The sequence below is a fragment of the Anser cygnoides genome, chromosome 34 (assembly GCF_040182565.1).
Source record: "Anser cygnoides isolate HZ-2024a breed goose chromosome 34, Taihu_goose_T2T_genome, whole genome shotgun sequence".
Taxonomy (NCBI): Eukaryota; Metazoa; Chordata; class Aves; order Anseriformes; family Anatidae; genus Anser; species Anser cygnoides.
Window position 1 is genome coordinate 558,685 of NC_089906.1, and position 18,460 is coordinate 577,144.

The 18,460-nt window shown below is 56.3% G+C and overlaps 3 protein-coding genes across 4 annotated transcripts; 1 reads left to right on the forward strand and 2 right to left on the reverse strand.

The window, feature by feature from the left end:
* Positions 1–551: 551 nt before the first annotated feature.
* Positions 552–12,940, reverse strand: PIN1 (peptidylprolyl cis/trans isomerase, NIMA-interacting 1). Of its 2 annotated transcripts, XM_048054914.2 has the most exons (5): positions 12,804–12,940; positions 11,030–11,230; positions 5,000–5,110; positions 3,646–3,748; positions 3,529–3,553 (listed from the first exon to the last, which is right to left on the reverse strand). In XM_048054914.2, the coding sequence occupies exons 1-5, from the start codon at positions 12,928–12,930 to the stop codon at positions 3,544–3,546; spliced, it is 552 nt and encodes a 183-aa protein (XP_047910871.2). In that variant the 5' UTR covers positions 12,931–12,940; the 3' UTR covers positions 3,529–3,543. The 2 variants fall into 2 exon arrangements, with proteins under 2 accessions (XP_047910872.2, XP_047910871.2); XM_048054915.2 differs by lacking the exons at positions 3,529–3,553; positions 3,646–3,748 and adding an exon at positions 552–1,840.
* A 248-nt stretch (positions 12,941–13,188) lies between these two features.
* On the reverse strand, positions 13,189–15,344 carry UBL5 (ubiquitin like 5). The gene is made up of 5 exons (XM_066986424.1): positions 15,255–15,344; positions 14,812–14,872; positions 14,284–14,367; positions 14,142–14,179; positions 13,189–13,424 (listed from the first exon to the last, which is right to left on the reverse strand). The coding sequence occupies exons 2-5, from the start codon at positions 14,865–14,867 to the stop codon at positions 13,381–13,383; spliced, it is 222 nt and encodes a 73-aa protein (XP_066842525.1). The 5' UTR covers positions 14,868–14,872; positions 15,255–15,344; the 3' UTR covers positions 13,189–13,380.
* FBXL12 (F-box and leucine rich repeat protein 12) lies at positions 15,281–17,366 on the forward strand. Its single transcript, XM_066986421.1, has 3 exons — positions 15,281–15,459; positions 15,602–15,674; positions 15,779–17,366. Exons 1-3 carry the CDS (start codon positions 15,353–15,355, stop codon positions 16,529–16,531), a joined length of 933 nt encoding a protein of 310 aa, XP_066842522.1. The 5' UTR covers positions 15,281–15,352; the 3' UTR covers positions 16,532–17,366.
* The last annotated feature ends 1,094 nt before the right edge of the window (positions 17,367–18,460 follow it).

The window sequence follows — 18,460 nt, forward strand, 5'->3', positions numbered from 1 at the left end:
GCAGCAAGGGTAAAAGCAAAAGCAGAAACGCCAGCGAAATTCCGATGTTTGCTTTAGGTGAGCACGATAATTGGAGAGAGTCGGGAGGAGACGTTGCCTTTCCCCAGCTCTAAGACGGGAGCTCTTCGGAAAAAAAGCACACCGAGGAGCCGTCGCGGCTGGTTTTGTACTGTGAACGGGACACTTAACGTTTGCAGAACTTGGGAGGGAAGGATCAGTTATCAAATCGCACTTTTAGTACTTTTTTTTTTTTTAACCCGAATTAGCAGCTCATAGCAGGATTTAAACAGTTCTTACAAAACATCGACTCGACGCTAAGCACGTGAACCCAACGCCAAGAGAGAACAGAGAATATTAGCTTACAGCTTAAGACAGAAATTTTGAGAAGTTTTTCTTAATACCACGCGAGCCACATTTCCATTGTAAGGATTAAAACAATAAGGGCATCAGCCAACTCAGCAGATATTGCAGGGGTTTTCATTTGCAATAGGAGCAGCGAGATCTCAACAGACAGAGGAGGAGAAATAATCAATACCAGAGCTCCTGAAATGTTTAATTGGAGAGGGCTTTATTTTCTGCTTACGAGAACTGGAACTTTACAGCTGGTTTGCACTGGACCGAAGCTGGGATTTATTTATTATTTTTTTTTTCCGTTTTTATTTTTGCTAAACATAAGCAATGCAGTGTAACTGGAAAACAATGACCTAACAGTGTCTAAACCACAAGTGGATGGAGAGGAACTTGAGAAAAAAAAAAAAGAAAAAAAAAAAACAGCCTTCTAGCTAAAAACTGAAAATCCGTAACACAGTCCGCCCTACAGGATGGCACTGCCTAACGAATGGAGCGACCTCGGGCTGGAAGGGGCAGCACGCGGCACCCTACGGACCGCTACGCAGCTCGGGCTGCCTACCGCCCTCCCTGCCGCGGGAACTACTGGCCGTGAACCTCTCTCAGTTGCTTTCAGGACCAAAAGGCATCTTCAAGTTTTAGTCAAAAGCGGCGGCAGGAGCCGGGGCTAAGGGGGGAAGCTCCGGGTGCCACCGCGGGACGGGACAGGGGGACGATCCTCGCGGGGAGAGCTGCAGCGAGGGAAGCTGGGGAGAGGCGCGGGTGCCCCCACGCCAACTGGCTCATCGCTTGCTATCTTACGGTCAATTTACAAGCGGCTTGAGTAAATCGCTTCTACAAACCGACGGGCTGGACTGCAGAGCAAACACAGTTTATTCTGGTTAAAGTGTGTTCGAACAAACATGCAGAGGGGGCGGGGAGTTCATTCCGTCATAGCACCAGAGTTCACAAGTCAGCTTCGCCATCAGTCAGTGCTGCGCTGCAATAAATAACTCTGCGTCTCTAACGGGGAGGAGGTGGGAAGCACTGAAGTGTGACCTTTAGCATTGACAATTCCTCGGCTTAGGAGACATGTCAATATAACTCAAGCAGCTGTGGCATGCCAGAACTGTTGTTTTTTTTAACATTCTGTCTGCTCATGAAAGATGCTACTGCCTCATTTTGACTGCGTTCTCACCCTTGGCTAACCATGCGTCTCTGCAGGTGAAAAACATTGTGTCAGGTGCCACAGGAGATATTGAGATATGAAATGAGCTTTTTTGTTGTTTTGTTTTTAAACTGGATATGAAGTTCATCTGGGAGAGTGCAGGGTTGGAGTAGGTTTTTTTTTTTTTTTCCTTTCTTCCCCTCGCCCTTTCCTTTCTACGTGTCACCAAGGCACTTCACTCTGTGCGTAGGATGATGTGGATCCCTGATTCTGTGAAAACTGGTCCGCTCATCTCGCCCGCCCTCAGCGCAAATGAGGCGTCTTCAAAAGGTTTCTGCATCTGACCTGCAGAGAGCAGCAACGAGAAAGTTCAATTAAGCCCAGCAAAGACTGGAAGATCTTTCCGAGCAAGCAAGCTTCAAATGAAGACAGCTTCCAGGCAAACAACAAAGTCACCAATTAACAACTTGCAGGGGGTGTTTGTTTTTGTACACTCCCAGAAGATGATCCAAAACAACTCATTCACACATGCGTGTGCACGCTTTTATTTATTTTTTCTCCTCCTTGAACAGAGATTTTGTTCAGATCCTGCAGACATCACTGCAGCAAGGGAAGACAGTCAGGGAGCTGCAGACTCGGGAGGCAGAGGAAATCTTCTCTGCAGACTCACGGGCACAAGGGGACGTTTGTCTTGCAGCCTCACGCGCCCTCGAGGTGCGCGGGGAGGGCGGACGCGGTGTGCGTTACAAGCTGCGCTAAATAATTTACAAGGCACGCCTGGCTAATGTCATGACCTAGATAAGAGCTGCCATCAGGGCTCCAAGTCACTGACTTCCAGGAGGTTCGGTAACCTGGGCTCAGGAAAGCCAGAGGAAGTTCCCCACGAGGGGAATAACGAGCAGAACGAGCGCGGCTCTGCGGGGAGCAGAGAGGATAAGCGGCACGGGGACGGCGTTTGTGCCTGGCTTCCTGTAAGAGAAGTTAAAGCGAGGAAACTGGCAAACCCCAGCCAAAATAACGAGGCTCTGCCCTTACTGAAAGGCTGAAATCTCACTGGGGGGGGGGCTCTCGGCGAAAGCTTAAGCAGCAAAAGGAGATGCCTGCGAGGTGACAGCGCCCCGTGCAAAGGAAACCCTCGCTCTCTGCTCGCAGTGCCGACCGCATTCGTGACGCTTGCCTGCGGAGACGTACAGACCGGTGCCTTGCCAAAAACGCGGCATAAATCTCCTGGTGGTTTACGACCCCTGTCTCCAAGCTTCAAGGCAACGCTGTGGCTTTGGGTCCTGCTACACGCGAGGAGCGGGCTGCGGAAAGCTTACAGGCTGGATCACCAGCAGACGTTTCACCAAAATACTGATTTTTTTGGAAATTAAAGCTTCCCAGCCCGCTCGGTGGCCCCACATCCATGAGGCACCGCATGTAGCTGAGCGGCATTGCCAGAATTTAGGTTTGATTTCAGGTCCTACACCCAGCCGTACCCGTTTCTCTAGCGAGGCTGCTAAGACGCCACAAGAGCTCAGCTCCTCCCTTTCAGGATTAGCCCGAGCAGCTTCGGCTTGGTGCTTTCCCCATCCGAAAAAACATTTGATTACTGAAGTGATCCGATGCCTCTGACTTTCCCGTTTCACTTCTCTCTCTTCAGCATTTAAATTGCCAGGGGAGGCAAACAGCTTGCCTGGCTCCCAGGCTCCAGTTACAAAGCCAGTGTCAATCACCATCAGATAAAAACCACCTTGGCACCTCAGGTTTTTGGTTCTTTTCTCCTAGGACCTGAAATCTTTACTTCAGCTGAAGCAGCAGCCTCCCCGCTACCCTGCGGCGCTTATTCGAGCGGAAGGCAAGACTTATTTGAAGGGTCTCAGGAAGATAAATGGAAATGTTTTAATAACTTCACCTCTGAAGAAACCAATGTTCCAAGTTCTAGCAAATTACATTTTCAGCCCAGTAAGAAAAGCGGCAGAGATGGGGACAGCGTGACAGCCGAGCAGTTTGGCCACCGCTCATAGCGCTAGTGTCATCTAGTGGAGACTGCCTCTTGCAACATTCCTTTAGGTTTTGCTGCAGCCATGAAAAAAAAAAAAATATATATATATTTTTTTCCTGCACTCCTCCAAAGACCACAGGGAGCTGAGAGTTTTTACTGAACCTACCCTCCCAGGGCGGATGTTTCGTTGTATACGAGCCCAGAAAATGTCATCGTTTTGCCCTGTGACTGCAGGAGCAAGTGCTGCTGAACTGTAGCAGCACCGGACCCTAAAAAGGAGCAGCGATTAAATAAGTATATTGGCAAAAACATGATGAAGAAAGAAACCAGAACCTACACTCTCGAATGCAGTTTCGCCTGCGAAAAATGGGTGGGCTTCGGGCAGCAGGGGCTGAAGCAGCAGCTCTGGAGCCCCTTCCAGCATCACCCCCGCAGCAGCACGCCCACCGGTGCCTGAAATATTCTGGGGCTCCCTGCCCGCGTGGGTGACAGCCCTGGGGCAGCTGTGCAGGCTCCTCCTGCCGGGTTCGTGTGCTCGCCGCAGGGTAAGAGCCTGGGGCGAGCTTCTGAGCGCTCCGGCCTGCTTCCCACCAACCCCAAGCGTGAGCTGGGGGAAAACACTTCCAGCAAAACGACAGGCTTCGACGCGCTGTTTGCCGCTTCAGACGTGGGCAGCTCTTACTACAGATCCTCCTCTGGGATTGCTGCAAGTTCCTGCGACTCCGGGGCACGGATTATAACGACAAATATAGCGTTTTCTCTCTTTGACAGGTACCTTTCTTGACCTCCTTCAAATAAAATATGCATGGACACCCTCGACTGCAAAGATTTGGGTTTGTTCTTTAAATACCGTAGCTGTACTTGTGACATCATTGCTTTTATATTTTGCTCCTAGTGGAAATTACTGCAAAAAGCACTGGTGAGATAAAGCAAGACAGGTTTCAGTGCTCTGCTTTCCCATCCCAAAGATCATTCCTCCTGCCCTCGCAAATCTCATTAACGAGGACGCATCCACGAGCTTTTTGCTATCGCTCCCTGACTGCGCCAATCAATAACCCCGTAACGAATTCTCTCGCCAGCAACATTATCTTTGGTGGGCTGCGAATCGTTCCCATTTCCACAATTTGCTAATGGCTTTCTCATTTAAGACTGGAATGCCAAATCATTTATCCAGCATGTCCTTCGCCAGGCTTAACCGCTTCTTCCTTATCCGTGGCCTGGTACATCGGGCAACTGGATTTCCACTCAGCGTAACCAGGGAAATCTTTTCCTAGAGGGAAAAGCCAATTCCAGCATCCCCTCTCTGCCTGGAATAGCATTATGGTTGCACCGCTAATTGGTTTAACTTCTAGGCAGCAAGCTGCATTTCCTGCACAGCAGGCTGCTGAGCACACGGATCCGTTTCCGTGCCCGTTCCCCCGAAGCAGGGTGCGTTACCAAACCTTGCTCCCTGCCAGGGAGATCAGCACCCCCCTCGGGAATCTGGTGCTGGTGGCGGCGCTGGTCCGAGCTCGACTCACCTCGTCCGAAGGCGCCCAGGTCGCCGCCCGCTTTCGCCGAGCTGCAGTCGCTAAACTGGGAAGCGAGGGATTCAAAGTCTTCTTCCCCCGATTTTATCTTCTGGATGTAGCCTGTAGATAGAGGGAGTAATTCGGTCAGGAGAGGGAAAACGACAAAAATCAACACCTCCGCCCCCCAAACCCGATCAAGAACAGCGCAAGAGAAACTTTCCCAGCAAAGAAGGGGACATCATCGCTTTTTGGAGGTGCCTTAAGCATCGCATCCCACAAGAAAAGGGGCACAGAGAACCACGCCTGCACAGCGTTCGATATTCCCCCCTACACACGAAGCCTTTCAAGCCCGACCAAAGACAGAGCCAAACTTCCCTAACACCCCAAAAGCAACTGTCACAGGTTTTTATTTTGCCGAGCACGTTTCCGCCTTTGCCCCAGGGTCCATTTCTATTTAAGCTTCTGTTAAAAGAAAAAAAAAAAGTTAATTCCACCTACTGCTACCCCTAAAGCACGGGAATTTATTATTGGGCTTCAAAATAGATGAGCTTTCGCCTTCGGAAGGGCTCGCCTCGGTGGAAGACCAAGCACGAAGAAGCCCCAAGGAGCGAGTTATTTGCAAAGGCAGCTTTTTAAAAGGTCAGTAAAGAAATATTCGTAGCCTCAACCGAGAGCCCTGCCTCACTGATCCAGACCCATGGAAACCCCCGCGTTAGCTCACGGGACGATCTGGGAGCTGGTTCACCTGGCAGAGCACATTTTCCAGTTACCGGCGTGCCAGCAGGACTGGGGAGCCAGTAATTACAGAACCTGAGCGCGTGCGGCCACGAGCGAAGCTCCGATGCCGCTGCCGCATCCCTCAGCCTTTCACGGATGGCTGAGACGAGGAGAAGACCCCGTGCAGATTCCTGAGGCTCGGCCGGCTTCGGCTCCATCCCGAGCGTAGCCGCTCGGCCGAAGCCCAAGCCAGTGTGGGTCCAGCTGACTCGTAGCCACCCCCCGCCGAAACGCTCAAAAATGTTTAGCAGCGGCCACAGGAAATGTTTCTGCATGAGGACGGTCGCGTAAGCCGGGATTTTGGGAAGCCCTCTGCCTTCCCAGGACAGCCTGTTCCTGCCAGGAGGGCTCGCTTTCTGTGCCTCGGAGCGTAGGTGAGGAATTAAGACGAGGACACACCGAAAAAAAAATCACTCGTCCACATGTTTTAAGCAGGGGAATGTCTCCAAGAAGAAGCCAGGAAGCAACGGAGCCACAGGTCCCTACCCCAGAGGAACGGCCCCAGACCAGGGCTGGTGAAACCTGGCTAAACCGATTTCTCCTGAGAGCTTTGCTTCAATTTGATATCCCTCCTCGCAGAAATCTCCTCTCGGCTTCCGAAAGAACTGGCAAAGCCATCTTCCACGTCAGACCAAGGCAGTCTTCCACCTTCAGAAAGGAACACGGAAGAAGTCGGTAGCAGTAGCAGCACCACTCGGCTAAAATTTTGGCCGAATTAAAAACGAAGTGAGTCCGGAACAGGGCAGTAACAGCAGCTCGTGCTCCTTAACGAGACATCAAGAGAAAAGGAACGCAACCCCAAGCACTGAAGCTGTTAAGGAGGGACGCTCTCAGGTGGTTTCTGCCGCAAAGGACGACGAAATCAGCATTTCCCAGCTCGATTTGATGCCATATAGCTGAGGAAATACCTGGGAGAGCAGCCAGAAAACAGGAGCGGAGGTTGCCTCTCAGTAGCTGAAATAGCAAAGCGAGTTACCTTCGTTCCTGAAGCACCTAACCTGCTTTAACGGAAATCACCAGGATTGTTACCAAAGTGGGATTATCCCACCCGCCCCGCGCGTACAGGCAGGAGATACCCCAAAAGTCTGGAACTCGACAAGGCTTCCGACAACAGCTACACATCCTGCGCTAGGAAAAGCAGGAGGATTATTTATCCGGGTGGCAGGCGGTTCACAGCACTCACGCAGGGATGCTCGAGGAAGGAAACCGATGCTGCTCATCCTATTAAACTAAGCTGCTTGAGCACGAACAGGCTACTTGCTGACAAAACGGAGTTTATCCTAAAATACATATTTGCACCACCGCAAATACACATCTAATTGCATAAAGCTGCCGGTCCCCAGCAAGCGCCCATCAGCCTGGCACGCATCACATCCCGAAGAGTCAGGAATTACGCTTTAAAGCAACAAAGCCCCCGAATTAAGGATCCGAGCGTCTACATTTATGCGTTTCTCTCTTAAACCGCCCACGCTGGTCGCATCAGCTGGGCCCTAGTGGTAGAGCCTTTCCCAAGCTTGCAGAGCAAACAATTAATAATGCGCTGAAAGGGAATTTGGTCATTAAAATACCCTAATTTTACACGAGCAACCAGCCTGAGAGCAAAATCTGCCTCTCAAGCGGATGAGGGTTTTCCTGGGTAAAACCTAAAGCTGAGAGCGCTGCTTCACGTCCCCTCTATGAGGACGAGACGCTTGCATCGTGTCCGAACTTGGGCTCTGCGAGGAGGGATTCGTGAGCATTCTCCCCAGGTGATCTCAGCTGTTTAAAAGAAATCGCCCAGAAAAAAAAGGTACTGCTTTGAATAAATCCCCCCCCTAAAAATCCCTCGGGTGTCAGCGAAGTCAAACAGCGGGAGACTGGCACGAGAAAAGCGAGGTGAAGGACGGCGGCGGGTTGCGCTGAAACGAGACGGGGAGAAATTTGGGGGCTGGAATTTTGGGGGTGAAGCCTGGCGTTTCGCGAGCCGCTTCTGCGGCACGAAGCGGGGCCAGGCCGACGGGACACGCACAGAGGGAGGCTGGGGGGCGGCGAAGCGCTGTCAGCGGAAAGGAGGGCCGGAATACCAAACGGGCCCTGAAATGACCAAGCAAGATTCGACGGCGCCGAGCGAAGCGACACGCAAACGCGGCGCCGGTTTCTGCCGGGGGCCGAGGGCTCGACCGGGAGGAGGACGGCAGGTACGGGGCTGCAACCCAGCAGGAATCGGGCAGCGGGGCTTTAACGGAGAGCACCGCCGCTCCGAAGCGGCGGCACCTCCGCGAGAGGAGGGCAACGTAACGGTAAATGCCACAGGAGAAGGCCAAGAGCTAACACAGAACGCTGCATCCCACGACGAAGCCGTGCTCTGGGAAGATTAATTGGAAGCGAAGTGCGAAAAAGGGCTCAGAGTAGAAACAGCAGAACGGATGACCTACATTACCAGCAACTAAAAGCCTGGCTGGCTTCGCGGGCAGGAACAGGCTGGTAAAAAGAGCAGGACGCTATAAATCCACTGGGAGGTCGCCATCAGGAAGAAACTAAATTTAATTAAGTAATGAAACGGCTCTAACGCAAGAAACGACGGGGAGAAAGTGATCATAAGCAGTATTTAGCTGGAAACCGGAGTGGAGATGTTCTGGAATAGCCTTCAGAGCAAACACAGCGAGGAGAAACAAAAAAACCCTCCGTGCTTCTTAAACGGTGACCGATCAAGCTTGCAAGAGGGACCAAAAGGTTTCCTCACCCTTAATAGGGAGGCCCAGCCTCAAGTCGCCAATTTCTTTCCGTCAGCGCCCATCAGAAAGCACCCGGCAAGAGCTGGGTCCTCCAGCTCCGGCAACGTGAGGCCTAACCTGCATTTAATCCTCCGCTGCACCTTCTTTAATGGATGAAAAATTATTCGTGGCCAACGCACCCCTCCAGCTCTCTCGGCTCTCCTCCGTTTTTACTGGAGGAAAGCCGTCAAACGGAGTATTTGACATTAATTGAGCTCACCTACCTAAAACATTTATCTTTAGCACCGTCCCCTCTCCTGCGGGAGCGGAGAGCTCCCTAATCAAATTACCTTCTCGGGTTTTTATTGCGTAAAGCGTTAACGCCAGCGCCAGATATCCCAGACAGAAGCGATCTCCAAACAAAACACGGAACCGCGTGGTGCTGTGCCTGTCAAACAAATTCCTCCCCGGAGACCTACTTAGCCAATTCCACGCTATAATTACATCCAGCAGGTACAGCACATCTGCTCGGGGAAGTTCAGCGATGCCTGACTGACGAAAAGCCATGGCAGAGCTGAGCCGTGCGTCCTCGCAGCGAATTTCAGCTGTTCTAGAAGCTCTGAGCGCTTGCGAGAAGCCGCGGAGCTGATGTTCCCTACGACCTTCCCACCGATAACATTTACCGGGGACAAACACAGACGGGAACAAAAAAAAAAGACGCCTTTCGACGCCGGTATCCCAGACTTGGGAATGAATTCCCTAGCAGCTTTTAGGGAGGAGGCAAACAGGGCGTTTACACCGTTTGAAGCACAACTTTCCCCTCTTCAGGCACCGCAGAGAGGCTGGGAAATGTACGATCTGCTAGCAAGGGGGCTCGGGAGCTGTGGAGCTTCGTCGCATCCTTTGGCACCGAGGGAAGATCAAGCTGTTTGGGGTTTTTCTGGCGTCGCCTTACAGGGAGCAAAGAACCGCGGCACCTCAGAGAGAGAAAAGCGCCTAAAGGAAACAAAAACGACGACAACTGTTGAGCCCAAAAAACGCTATCGGGGCTCCTAAATACAGCCAGTTCACGGAACTCTAACTATCAAAAAGCCTACCCGGTCACGAGCTCCCGAAACACCTCCTGATAGCTCTGCCTGAGAGCCCCCCCTCCTAAAACACCACCGATTCCCTCTGCTGCCGAACCAAGTTCGCCCGCGCCAAAAAGAGAGGGGGCTAAACCAGTTTTGTTCCTCAAACACAAAAAGGAAGAGAGAGAGAGAGAGAAAGGAACCGCAGGCTTGCAGCTTGGCTGACATCTTTCAATCTGTCTATCTTTACGCCACTCTCAGCGCCCTTGGCACAGGTCTCCACGCCAGGGGTGCATCCTGCTTCATCTCCCCCCGCCCCGGCCACGCTTCCTCAGCCACCCGAACCTGCCAGAGACGATTCCCTGAGAAAATTCCCATCCCCGCCAGCTATTTCAGCTCCCCTTCCAGAAGGCCTGCACACCACCTGCTGGTCGCTGCCTCCCTGCTTCCGATTACGCAGCAGAGGGAGAGATTTTCCCCACCCAGGGCTTTCAAACGAGACAGCCCTTCCATTTCTTGCCGGTCAGGATCGAGGCAATAAATAAAGCACGCTGCCCATCTCCTTCCCCTCGCTGCTGAAGCCAAAATAGAAAATAAGGCAGCTCCAGGACGGCAGAATCTGTCTGCGGGCTCGTAGGGTCCGGACAGTCCCCAGCCTTTGAAGAAGCCAGCGCCGCCCACTAGAGAGCACGGGCTCATTTCTTAAATTAATCAGCGGGCGCGATTTAAACCTCACCTCGAGCCCCACATTTCTCACCCTAAGAGGAAAAAGCCAGCAGGAGGAGCAGCGCTCGCAACGTGCTTCCAGAGGAGCAAAACCCGAGCACCGAAGGAACGCGGCGTCAACTCGATTCTACTGCCAGAGCTGCGAGGGAAGAGCCAAGCTGCGAGGATCAACGCCACCGACTGCGGAAAACGTGCAGGACCCTTGCCCCTAGACCACGCCACGAGCCAGAACGCATCGGGGAAAAGCCCGGGCTGACAAAAATCAGCCGCACGGCCTCGGCGGGGCCGTCTGCCTCCTACGAGCAACTCGGTTTCAAGCGGAGGTTAATCGGAACTTCGCTGCTCTCAGGGCAAGGAGTCGAGTGCCATTAAACAAAAAGAAAATGTTTAAAGAACATTTTGGTTTAGCTTTAAATGATTTTATTATTTTTTTTTTAATGGAGAAGTACACATTTACAAAGAAAATACAAACAAACCTGAGGTAACATCACAAAAAAAAAAATAAATAAATGAAAACGAGGGGGAAGACAGATGGGCTGGGACCTATCTTTACATCATTTAATCGTGCTGAGCAAACCACAGGGCAAAAAGGGTCTCTCCAAGCGGCTGCGCCACGTGAAAAGTCCACGTTCAAGCCTCTTGGCTTAAACGCTGCTTCAGTGAGTCCACGACACACTGAGCCACTTAGCTCGGGGTTAAGTCTAGCCTTAAAAGGGCTTTTCCCCGACAACGGTACCGTTCTCTCTCTCTCTCTCTCTCCTGCATTTACTTGCCATTTATAAGCTCCAGTGCCTCATCTTTGGTCCGCGTGATCTTTTCCTGCCTCCACGACGAGGGCCTTCTGGACTGGTTGTGCTTCACCAAGAGATGCGAACACCGCACCTTGCTGGGCTCCCCTTGGCCGTTCTTCCCGCTGCCGCTGGGGCGCTCCCACTGGCTGGCATTGGTGATGTGGTTGAAGTAATAAACGCGGCCTGCGGACAGAGAGAAGGCTGGGGTTAGCACAAAACCCCCTGAAGAACCAGCTCCTCGTCACGCTGGGCACCACGAGCTGCGCTGCCGCAAGCGGCCGGCCCCACCAGCTCGAGCGCAGGCGGAGGAAACGACGCCTGACAGCGCCGCGCCGTCTCCTACGCGAGTCGGGAACGAGCCTGGCTTCAGTCAAAGCAAAATCTCCGCGCAGGAGCAGCTCCAGCTGCCTTTCCCGGTGCCACAGAGCGGTGACAAAACACCCACGGGCACAGCCAGGACCACAAACGCTCGCAGGCAGCGCCCTGACGGACGGCGCCGTGGTGCCGGCCTCGGGAGGTACCGCTAGCACCGGGCGGATCTCGGCACGGCGCAAAGTTTGCCTTCTGAAGTCAGTTTTCCAGCAGAAAACGCGACCTTTCCGGAGCAGGAAGCTCTCGCGAAGAGCTTCTCAAAGTGAGGCGGTCAGCATTAAGGCCGTGTAACGCCGGTATCCTGCCTCAAATCCACCCGCAGCAACTCAGCGCCGAGACCGTTTCTGCTCCCCTCCGCCCCAGGGCTCACCCCAAATCACTCCACTGATGCCAGGGGTCGAGAAAAGAGCCGAGCGAAGCGCGGTGAGGGATCACACCGGCAACTGCACATTGCGGGGGGGCAGAAATATAGGATCTAACAGCAAGGCGCATGATTTCCTAACGAACCCCCAGCTAACGAACTGTTAATTCCGCAAAGCCACAATGCTGCCCCTCTTCAGGACGCAGCAACCGCAACGCTTCTGGCAAAGCGGGGCCACGCACGCCCTTTTTTCCTCCCTCATCTCCCCCCCTGCACCAAAACGAAGGATAAAACCAAGCGTGAGCTGCTGGGAGCCCGTTTTCGAGCCCCTAAACCCGAAAGCTCTTGCTGCAGAACAGCAAACCGTGCTGGAAACGCCGCCCTGGCCCAAAACTTCTCCCAGCCACGCTCCGTTTCAGAGCATTATTTACCGGGCGTCAGAGCGTTATTTACCGGGAGTCAGAGCATTATTTACCGGGAGCGTCTTTTGCTCTTTTTTACTTTCCTCTAAGGGTGACGGAGCACAGGAATCGGTCGCTCCGAGGCCTTTTGGAGTCTCCATCCCCGGAGACACCCAAACCCCCGCCTGGATCCCGCGCGAGGTGCTCGGGGCGATCCTGCCGGTGACCCCCCACGGATCCCTTTCGACCTCGGCCGCTGCGGGACCCACCCCGGGACCAAACGGCGGCCGCTCCCCCCCCGGTTACCGGGCCCCGCACCCGCCGCCCCCCTCCCCCTCCCCGGCCCCTACAGCCACCGGCACCGCCCCACGCGGGGGGCCGGGAGCACGGCACCGGCCGCTCCGGGCCCGGAGGCCTCCAGAGCCCAGCTCCGGGGGCCCTCCGCGGGGCTCAGCCGCTGGGGGCTGAGGGGAGAAGCCGCCCGGCCGCGGGCCTCGGGGCCTCTACCCGTGCCTCAAGGCCTGCCCCGTGCCTCCAAGGCCTCCCCCGGTGCCTCGGGGCCTCTCGTGGCCTCCCCCAGTCCCCGCCGCCCACCCCCCGGTGCCCGCCGGCCGCCCCGTACCGGAGCTGCGGCTCATCCGCTTCTCCCAGCCCGCGGGCAGCTTCTCCTCCTCCGCCATCTTCCCTCGCCTGCGCCTCCCGGCCCTCATTGGTCCCTTTCGTCCCCCCCCCCTTCTCGCTCTTCCCATTGGTCCGCTCGGCCACGGGGCGCCGCCCACTCGCCGCGCCATTGGCTGGAGCGCGCGTCGCTCCGGTGGCTAGGGGAAGAGGGGGGGTGCGGTGAGGTGGGACGGTACCCCGGCACGTGATCAAGGAAGGGACGGTGGCCGCCGAGGGTCAAAAAGGGTAAAGGCGCTCGTTCCGCCCCCGGCGCTTCCCGGGGCACCGATCGCAGTCCCGGGGGCATCGATCGCGGCCCCCGCTCCCAAAAGCACGCAGAGAGCAGCGAGTGGAGGGAGGAGTTTATTAGAAACTAGAAAAAAAACCACCCGTGGGGACATTTAGAGCCTCAGCGGGGCCGGAGCCCAGCTGTGCCGGGGGAAAAGAATGGGGGATCCCATGGGGGGACACTGGTTTCACTGGTGGGGGGGGGGAACTGGGAGCACTGGGAAGGGATGAGGAGGCCGCTGGTGGCCCGGCTACTGGTAGTACAGCTCCAGGTTCATGCCGTCGTGGATCTCATCTGCAGGCTGGAGTTAAGGAGAGGGGGAAGGAACCGAACGTGAGCCGGCCGCGCGTCCCGGCGGCCAACGGCACCGTGGCTCGCGTCAGGGACAGCGCGGCCACCAGGAGCAGGGAGGCGATCGCCCCCCCTGCACCCTGCTCTGGTGAGGCTGCACCTCGAGTGCTGCATTCAGTTTTGGGCCCCTCGCTACCAGAAGGGCATCGAGGCGCTGGAGCGCGTCCAGAGAAGGGCTACGAGGCCGGGGAAGGGCCTGAAGCACAAAAGGGAGGTGCGGGGAGCCGGGGGTCGGCCTCTTCTCGCAGGTAACCAGTGACAGGACCAGAGGGAACGGTCCCAAGTTGCGCCAGGGGAGGTTCAGGTTGGAAATTTTGAGAAGTTTCTGCTCAGAAAGAGCGGTCAGGCGTTGGGACGGGTTGCCCGGGGAGGCAGCGGAGTCACCGTCCCCGGGGGTGTTCAAGGAAAGGTTGGATGTGGCGCTTGGGGACACGGTTCAGTGGGTGACAGCGGCGGCAGGGGGACTGTTGGCCCTTGGAGGGCTTCTCCAACCTTAATAATTCCACGAGGTGGCTGTGACGGGGGTGACGACGCCCCCGTTCCCCGGTTGAACCTCCCCGCCTGCTAACGGCACAGTGCCAGGCACCCACCCTCGCCCCCCTATTTAACGGGAACGCGCCCCCGGAGGGGGGCCGCCGCGACGCCCCGCAGGAAGGATACAGTCCCCGAGCGTGACGTGGTCCTTGAAGATGGTGTACCTGCGGGGAACGCGACAGTGAGGCGCGGGCCGGTCGTCACGGCCCCGTCCCGAAGCGCCCCGGGGACGCGGCGGGTGCCCCACGTCCCCTCCCCGGCCGCTCACCACTTCTTGAGCACGATCTTGTCCCAGCGGGTCCCCGTCTGCGCCGCGATGAGCTTCTTCAGGTCGCGGATGGAGTCCTCGGTGCTGGCGGCCCCGTTAAGGAAAGCAGAAGCAGGAGGAGCCCCCCCTGTGCCCTCCAGCGTCCCCCCAGCACCCTCCAGCGTCTCCCCAGCACCCCCCTGGTGCTCCTTGGTGCTCTCCCAGTCCCCAGTACCGTCTCGGTGCCTCCCCCAAAGCCCTCCTGGTGCTTTCCTGGTCCCCTCCCAGTGTCCCCCCGTCCCCTCCCAGTGCTCTCCCAGTCCCCCAGTGCCCCCCAGTCCTCCCCAGTGCTCTCCCAGTCCCCCCCAGTCCTCCCTCTGGTGCCCTCACAGTCCCCTCCCAGTCCCCCAGTGCCCTCCCAGTAGTCTCCTGGTCCCCTGGCACCCCCCTGGTCTCCTCCCCGGTCCCCTGGTGCCCGCTGGTGTCCCCCCCCGGTGCCATCCCGGTCCCCCGGTGCCCCCCCGGTGCTATCCCGGTCCCGGGGGATACTTGCATTTCACCCGCACCTTCTTGCCCAAGCGGTCGTTGCAAACGACTTCGATCATGGTTGCTGGGGGAAGAGAGGGGTCACCGGGGGGTGCTCGGGCGGCGGGAACGGCGGCGAAAGGGGGGGGGGGGGGGGGGGGGGGGAGGTGGTTACCGGGAACGGGGGGGGGGGTTACCGGAGGGGGAGTACCGGGGGGAGGGGTTACTGGGGCTGAGGGTTACCAGGGGTGGGGTTTATGGGGGGGGTTGGGGGTTACCGGTGGCGGGGGTTACTGGGAACGAGGGTTACCGGAGGGGGGCTTACTGGAGGAGTGAGTTACCGGAGGCGGGGTTTACCGGGAACGGGGGTTACCGAGAAGCGGGAGGATTGCTAAGAGTGACGGGAGAGACCCCGGAAGGGTTTATCGGGGCTAACGGGGGCCACGCGGGGGGGGGGGTCCCAACACCTGCCGCCGCTGCCGCCGTTCCCTGCGCAGCTCCTCCGCCGCCTCCGCCGCACCGGAAGCGGAAGTGCGCGGGGCCGGAAGCGCCGCGGCGCCCCCTAATGGCGGCGCGCAAGATGGCGGCCAAGATGGCGGCGGAGATGCCGGACTCGGTGCTGCTGCGGGTCCTGGCGCTGTTGCCGCTGCGGGATCGGCTCCGTGCGGCCAGGTGGGGCCGGCACCGGCGACCAGGCCTCTCCCGCGGCCTCCTGCGGAGCCCTGGTCGCTTCCTTCGGTCTCCAAGCCCCGACTGCCTCCTTCCCCGAGGGTCCCCCGGCCCCCTCCGTGACTCCTTTCTCTCCTCCCTGCAGGGTCTGCCGGCGTTGGAGGCAGCTGGTGCAGGACCGGGTGCTGTGGGCAGACGTGGACCTGAGCCCGCACAAGGTGGGCTTCTTCCCCGGCTGCGGTCCGCACCCCTCCGGCCCCCTTGTGTGATCGCCCCCCTTTTTTTATTTTTTATTTATTTCTATTTATTTTCTCCCCCCCAGCTCAGCACCAAGATCCTGTGGCAGCTGGTGCGGCACCGCCTGGGCGACAGCCTGAGGACGCTGCGGGTTCGGGGCGCGCTGCTTGCCGGCGGCAGGGAGCGGCTGCTGACCCCTGCGCTGCTGGCCGCCCTGGCAAAACGCTGCCCGCGGCTCACAAGGCTCTGCCTGGCCGAAGCCGACCTGCGCCTGCTGCCCTACGAGAGCTTCCCCGATTCCATCACGGTGCTGGAGCTGAGCCGCTGCGAAATCCCTGCTGCCTGGTTCTGCGGCTCTGACGCCCAAGCCCTGCCCCGGCTGCAGCACCTTGTGGTCCGCAAAGTCCCTGCGTTTTCCAACCAGCACCTGCTGAACGTCTCTTCCCGCAACCGCCTGAGGACGCTGACCCTGTCGGGGACCTACCGCGTAACAGACGCGGGGATTCAGAGCGCGGCTCCGCACCTGGAGCAGCTGGAGCGCCTGGTGCTGCGTCACTGCGTCGTTACCGACTCGGCCCTGCACTTCATCGGGCGCCACATGAAACATCTCCGGTTCCTGGAGATCAGCAGCGCTCACTCCCTGACGAACATGGGCCTGGCTTGTTTAGCAGCCCTGACGTGCCTGGAGACGCTGCACCTTGACCACTGCGATAAGTTTTCCCCCGATGCCATTGCTGCTTTGTGCCGAGCGCTTCCCCAGCTGAGGAACCTGAAACTGGACGGGGCTGACTTTGGAGATGAGGCAATGGGTAAAATTCAGGCGAGCTTGCCAAACTAGCTTCTCACACACTCCTTGAACAGCCCAAAGTGGGAGGGCGTTCACCACTCATTGCTGAGTTTCCAATTCCCCTTTTTGGGGGTAAAACCTTATTACCTGGGAGCTGCTGTTCACGTTTTGGGGAACAGAATTATTTAGGGACTGAAACAATGAGCCAAGCTTGTCTGGCTGAGGCTAGAGAGTGTGTGCGTGGCCGGTTTACAAGCTAAAGCTCTGTTTGCTCCTCTTCCCCCTGCTGCTGAGCATCAGGCAGCAGCTTAACGCGTGCCGAATTGCAGGAGTGAAGCGAGGCGCCCTCCTGCCGCTGAGCCCAAAGCCCAGACGTCCAGTTAATGCCTAACCCGATTGCCTCACCGCCCCGCACGTAGGCTGCAAGCTGTGCTGAGGAAGAAATATTTCAGCCACACGTGCCAGGGCTGTGTTCTTGGAAGAGCTGGGGTGATCTGCCCAGACAGCATTGTTGTCACAGGCCAGGCTGTCATCACACTGGTGCCTTCCCCCAGGACTGGTGTTTGAAGCTGTTCTCCAGGAAGTTTTGGTCCCGGGGCTTCCTGAATGGTGCTAAGAACAACGGGTGGCCACAGGCGGACTGGCGTGGGCTTGCAGGCATCGTCGAGGCTGCCATCGCCTCTCTTGGCTTTCCTGGGAGCAGCCACGTTGCCCTGCCACTTTTTATTGCCCCGGATCTCCTCCCACCTGCAGTGTTGTAACCCCAGATAACGGACGTTGTGGCTGTAGCGCTGTGACATTGCTATTCTTGGATCCCGGAGTCAGCCAAGGGCGTTTTTAAATCAAATATTGTATTTATCAAATAAATAAAAAATATTTTGACTTATGTCTCCTCCCTGCTGCAAGTTTTTAACTGAACTAAATAGAATAAAGAAGTCAGGCAGCTTCTGACACCAAGCAGTGCACTCGGGTATTAACAAAGCTGCGGTGAGACAAGGTGCCTCGGGGACACCCAGGGATTTGTCTCCCACTTTAGCCACCCTTCCAGTCCTAGGGAATATTTTCCTTTATGGTAGGGACAACGCTTGAAGAGAGCTCGAGCAAATGTCCAGGCCCAGGATCCTCTAAGAGATTGTCTTGGATGTTCACATCCCCTCTGATACGAACTGGTTTCCTGCAGAACACAAGTACCTCAATTTTTTTTCCCCACTGGGAGCCAGGAGAGACAATAGAGAGATTTCCTAGGAAATGCAGTGGGAGGAAGGATTAATGGCTCTGCTGAGCCTCTCTCCTACCAGGTCCTGCTTCGAGACGCGGCTCTTTTCACCCCCTGCACCCCCTCCCCTCCGTTCGGCTGCGGGTTGTGCAACGAGCTGCTAGGTTTCGGCCAGCCCTGGATGGCACTGACCCCTGTGACGAAATCCTCGTTGCTGTGCGCCTCGCTAGCAGCCGGTCTTTGTGCCCTGGCCTCATTCTGCTTTCCTGTTCCTATACACAAACAATCTCGCTGTAGCTTTGGGGCAAATAAACAGTGGTAAATGCCCCAGCTCTGCTTTGGAAAGCATCCCAAGGCTGCCAGCTTAATAACCGCTGCTACGTGTTTATCGCAGGCCCAGAGATTTACGCTGGAGTAATTAGCGTTATTAAAACTTCAGCACTATCTGTCCCAGCACTCTCTGGGCTCGGAGAGCGAAGGTAAAACAGCAAAAGGGAAAATTAAAACCAGACAAATTTGTCAGTCAACGTGCAGCCTGATGCCGGGAGAACCTAAATGTTCTCCCGATGTTTGCAGTGGGATGCTTGCGAGCCTGATGGCACAGCGCACCGAACAACGTAATTTAATATCTGACGGTCCCAACTTGCCCGTTTTCCATCATCTCTGCAGAATGCATAATTTCTGAACGTGGAATAGCACAGAACAGCAATTGCAAGTCCACGCGCCTCAGAGCAGCCTTCCCGCTGCATTAAGTTTTGGCTGCT

Bases quoted from the DNA above. Each gene is read 5' to 3' on its own strand.
- PIN1 (XM_048054914.2), bottom strand. From the start codon at position 12,930: ATGGGAAGAGCGAGAAGGGGGGGGGGACGAAAGGGACCAATGAGGGCC. The intron at 11,231-12,803 runs GTACGGGGCGGC...CTCTGTCCGCAG, and splicing joins GCGGATGAGCCGCAGCTCCG to GCCGCGTTTATTACTTCAAC. The intron at 3,749-4,999 runs GTGAGTCGAGCT...GCTCCTTTTTAG, and splicing joins CCTGGGCGCCTTCGGACGAG to GGTCCGGTGCTGCTACAGTT.
- UBL5 (XM_066986424.1), bottom strand. From the start codon at position 14,867: ATGATCGAAGTCGTTTGCAACGACCGCTTGGGCAAGAAGGTGCGGGTG. The intron at 14,368-14,811 runs GTATCCCCCGGG...CGGGGCCGCCAG, and splicing joins AAGGTGCGGGTGAAATGCAA to CACCGAGGACTCCATCCGCG. The intron at 14,180-14,283 runs GTGAGCGGCCGG...CGTTCCCCGCAG, and splicing joins AAGATCGTGCTCAAGAAGTG to GTACACCATCTTCAAGGACC.
- FBXL12 (XM_066986421.1), top strand. From the start codon at position 15,353: ATGGCGGCGCGCAAGATGGCGGCCAAGATGGCGGCGGAGATGCCGGAC. The intron at 15,460-15,601 runs GTGGGGCCGGCA...TCCTCCCTGCAG, and splicing joins GATCGGCTCCGTGCGGCCAG to GGTCTGCCGGCGTTGGAGGC. The intron at 15,675-15,778 runs GTGGGCTTCTTC...TCTCCCCCCCAG, and splicing joins TGGACCTGAGCCCGCACAAG to CTCAGCACCAAGATCCTGTG.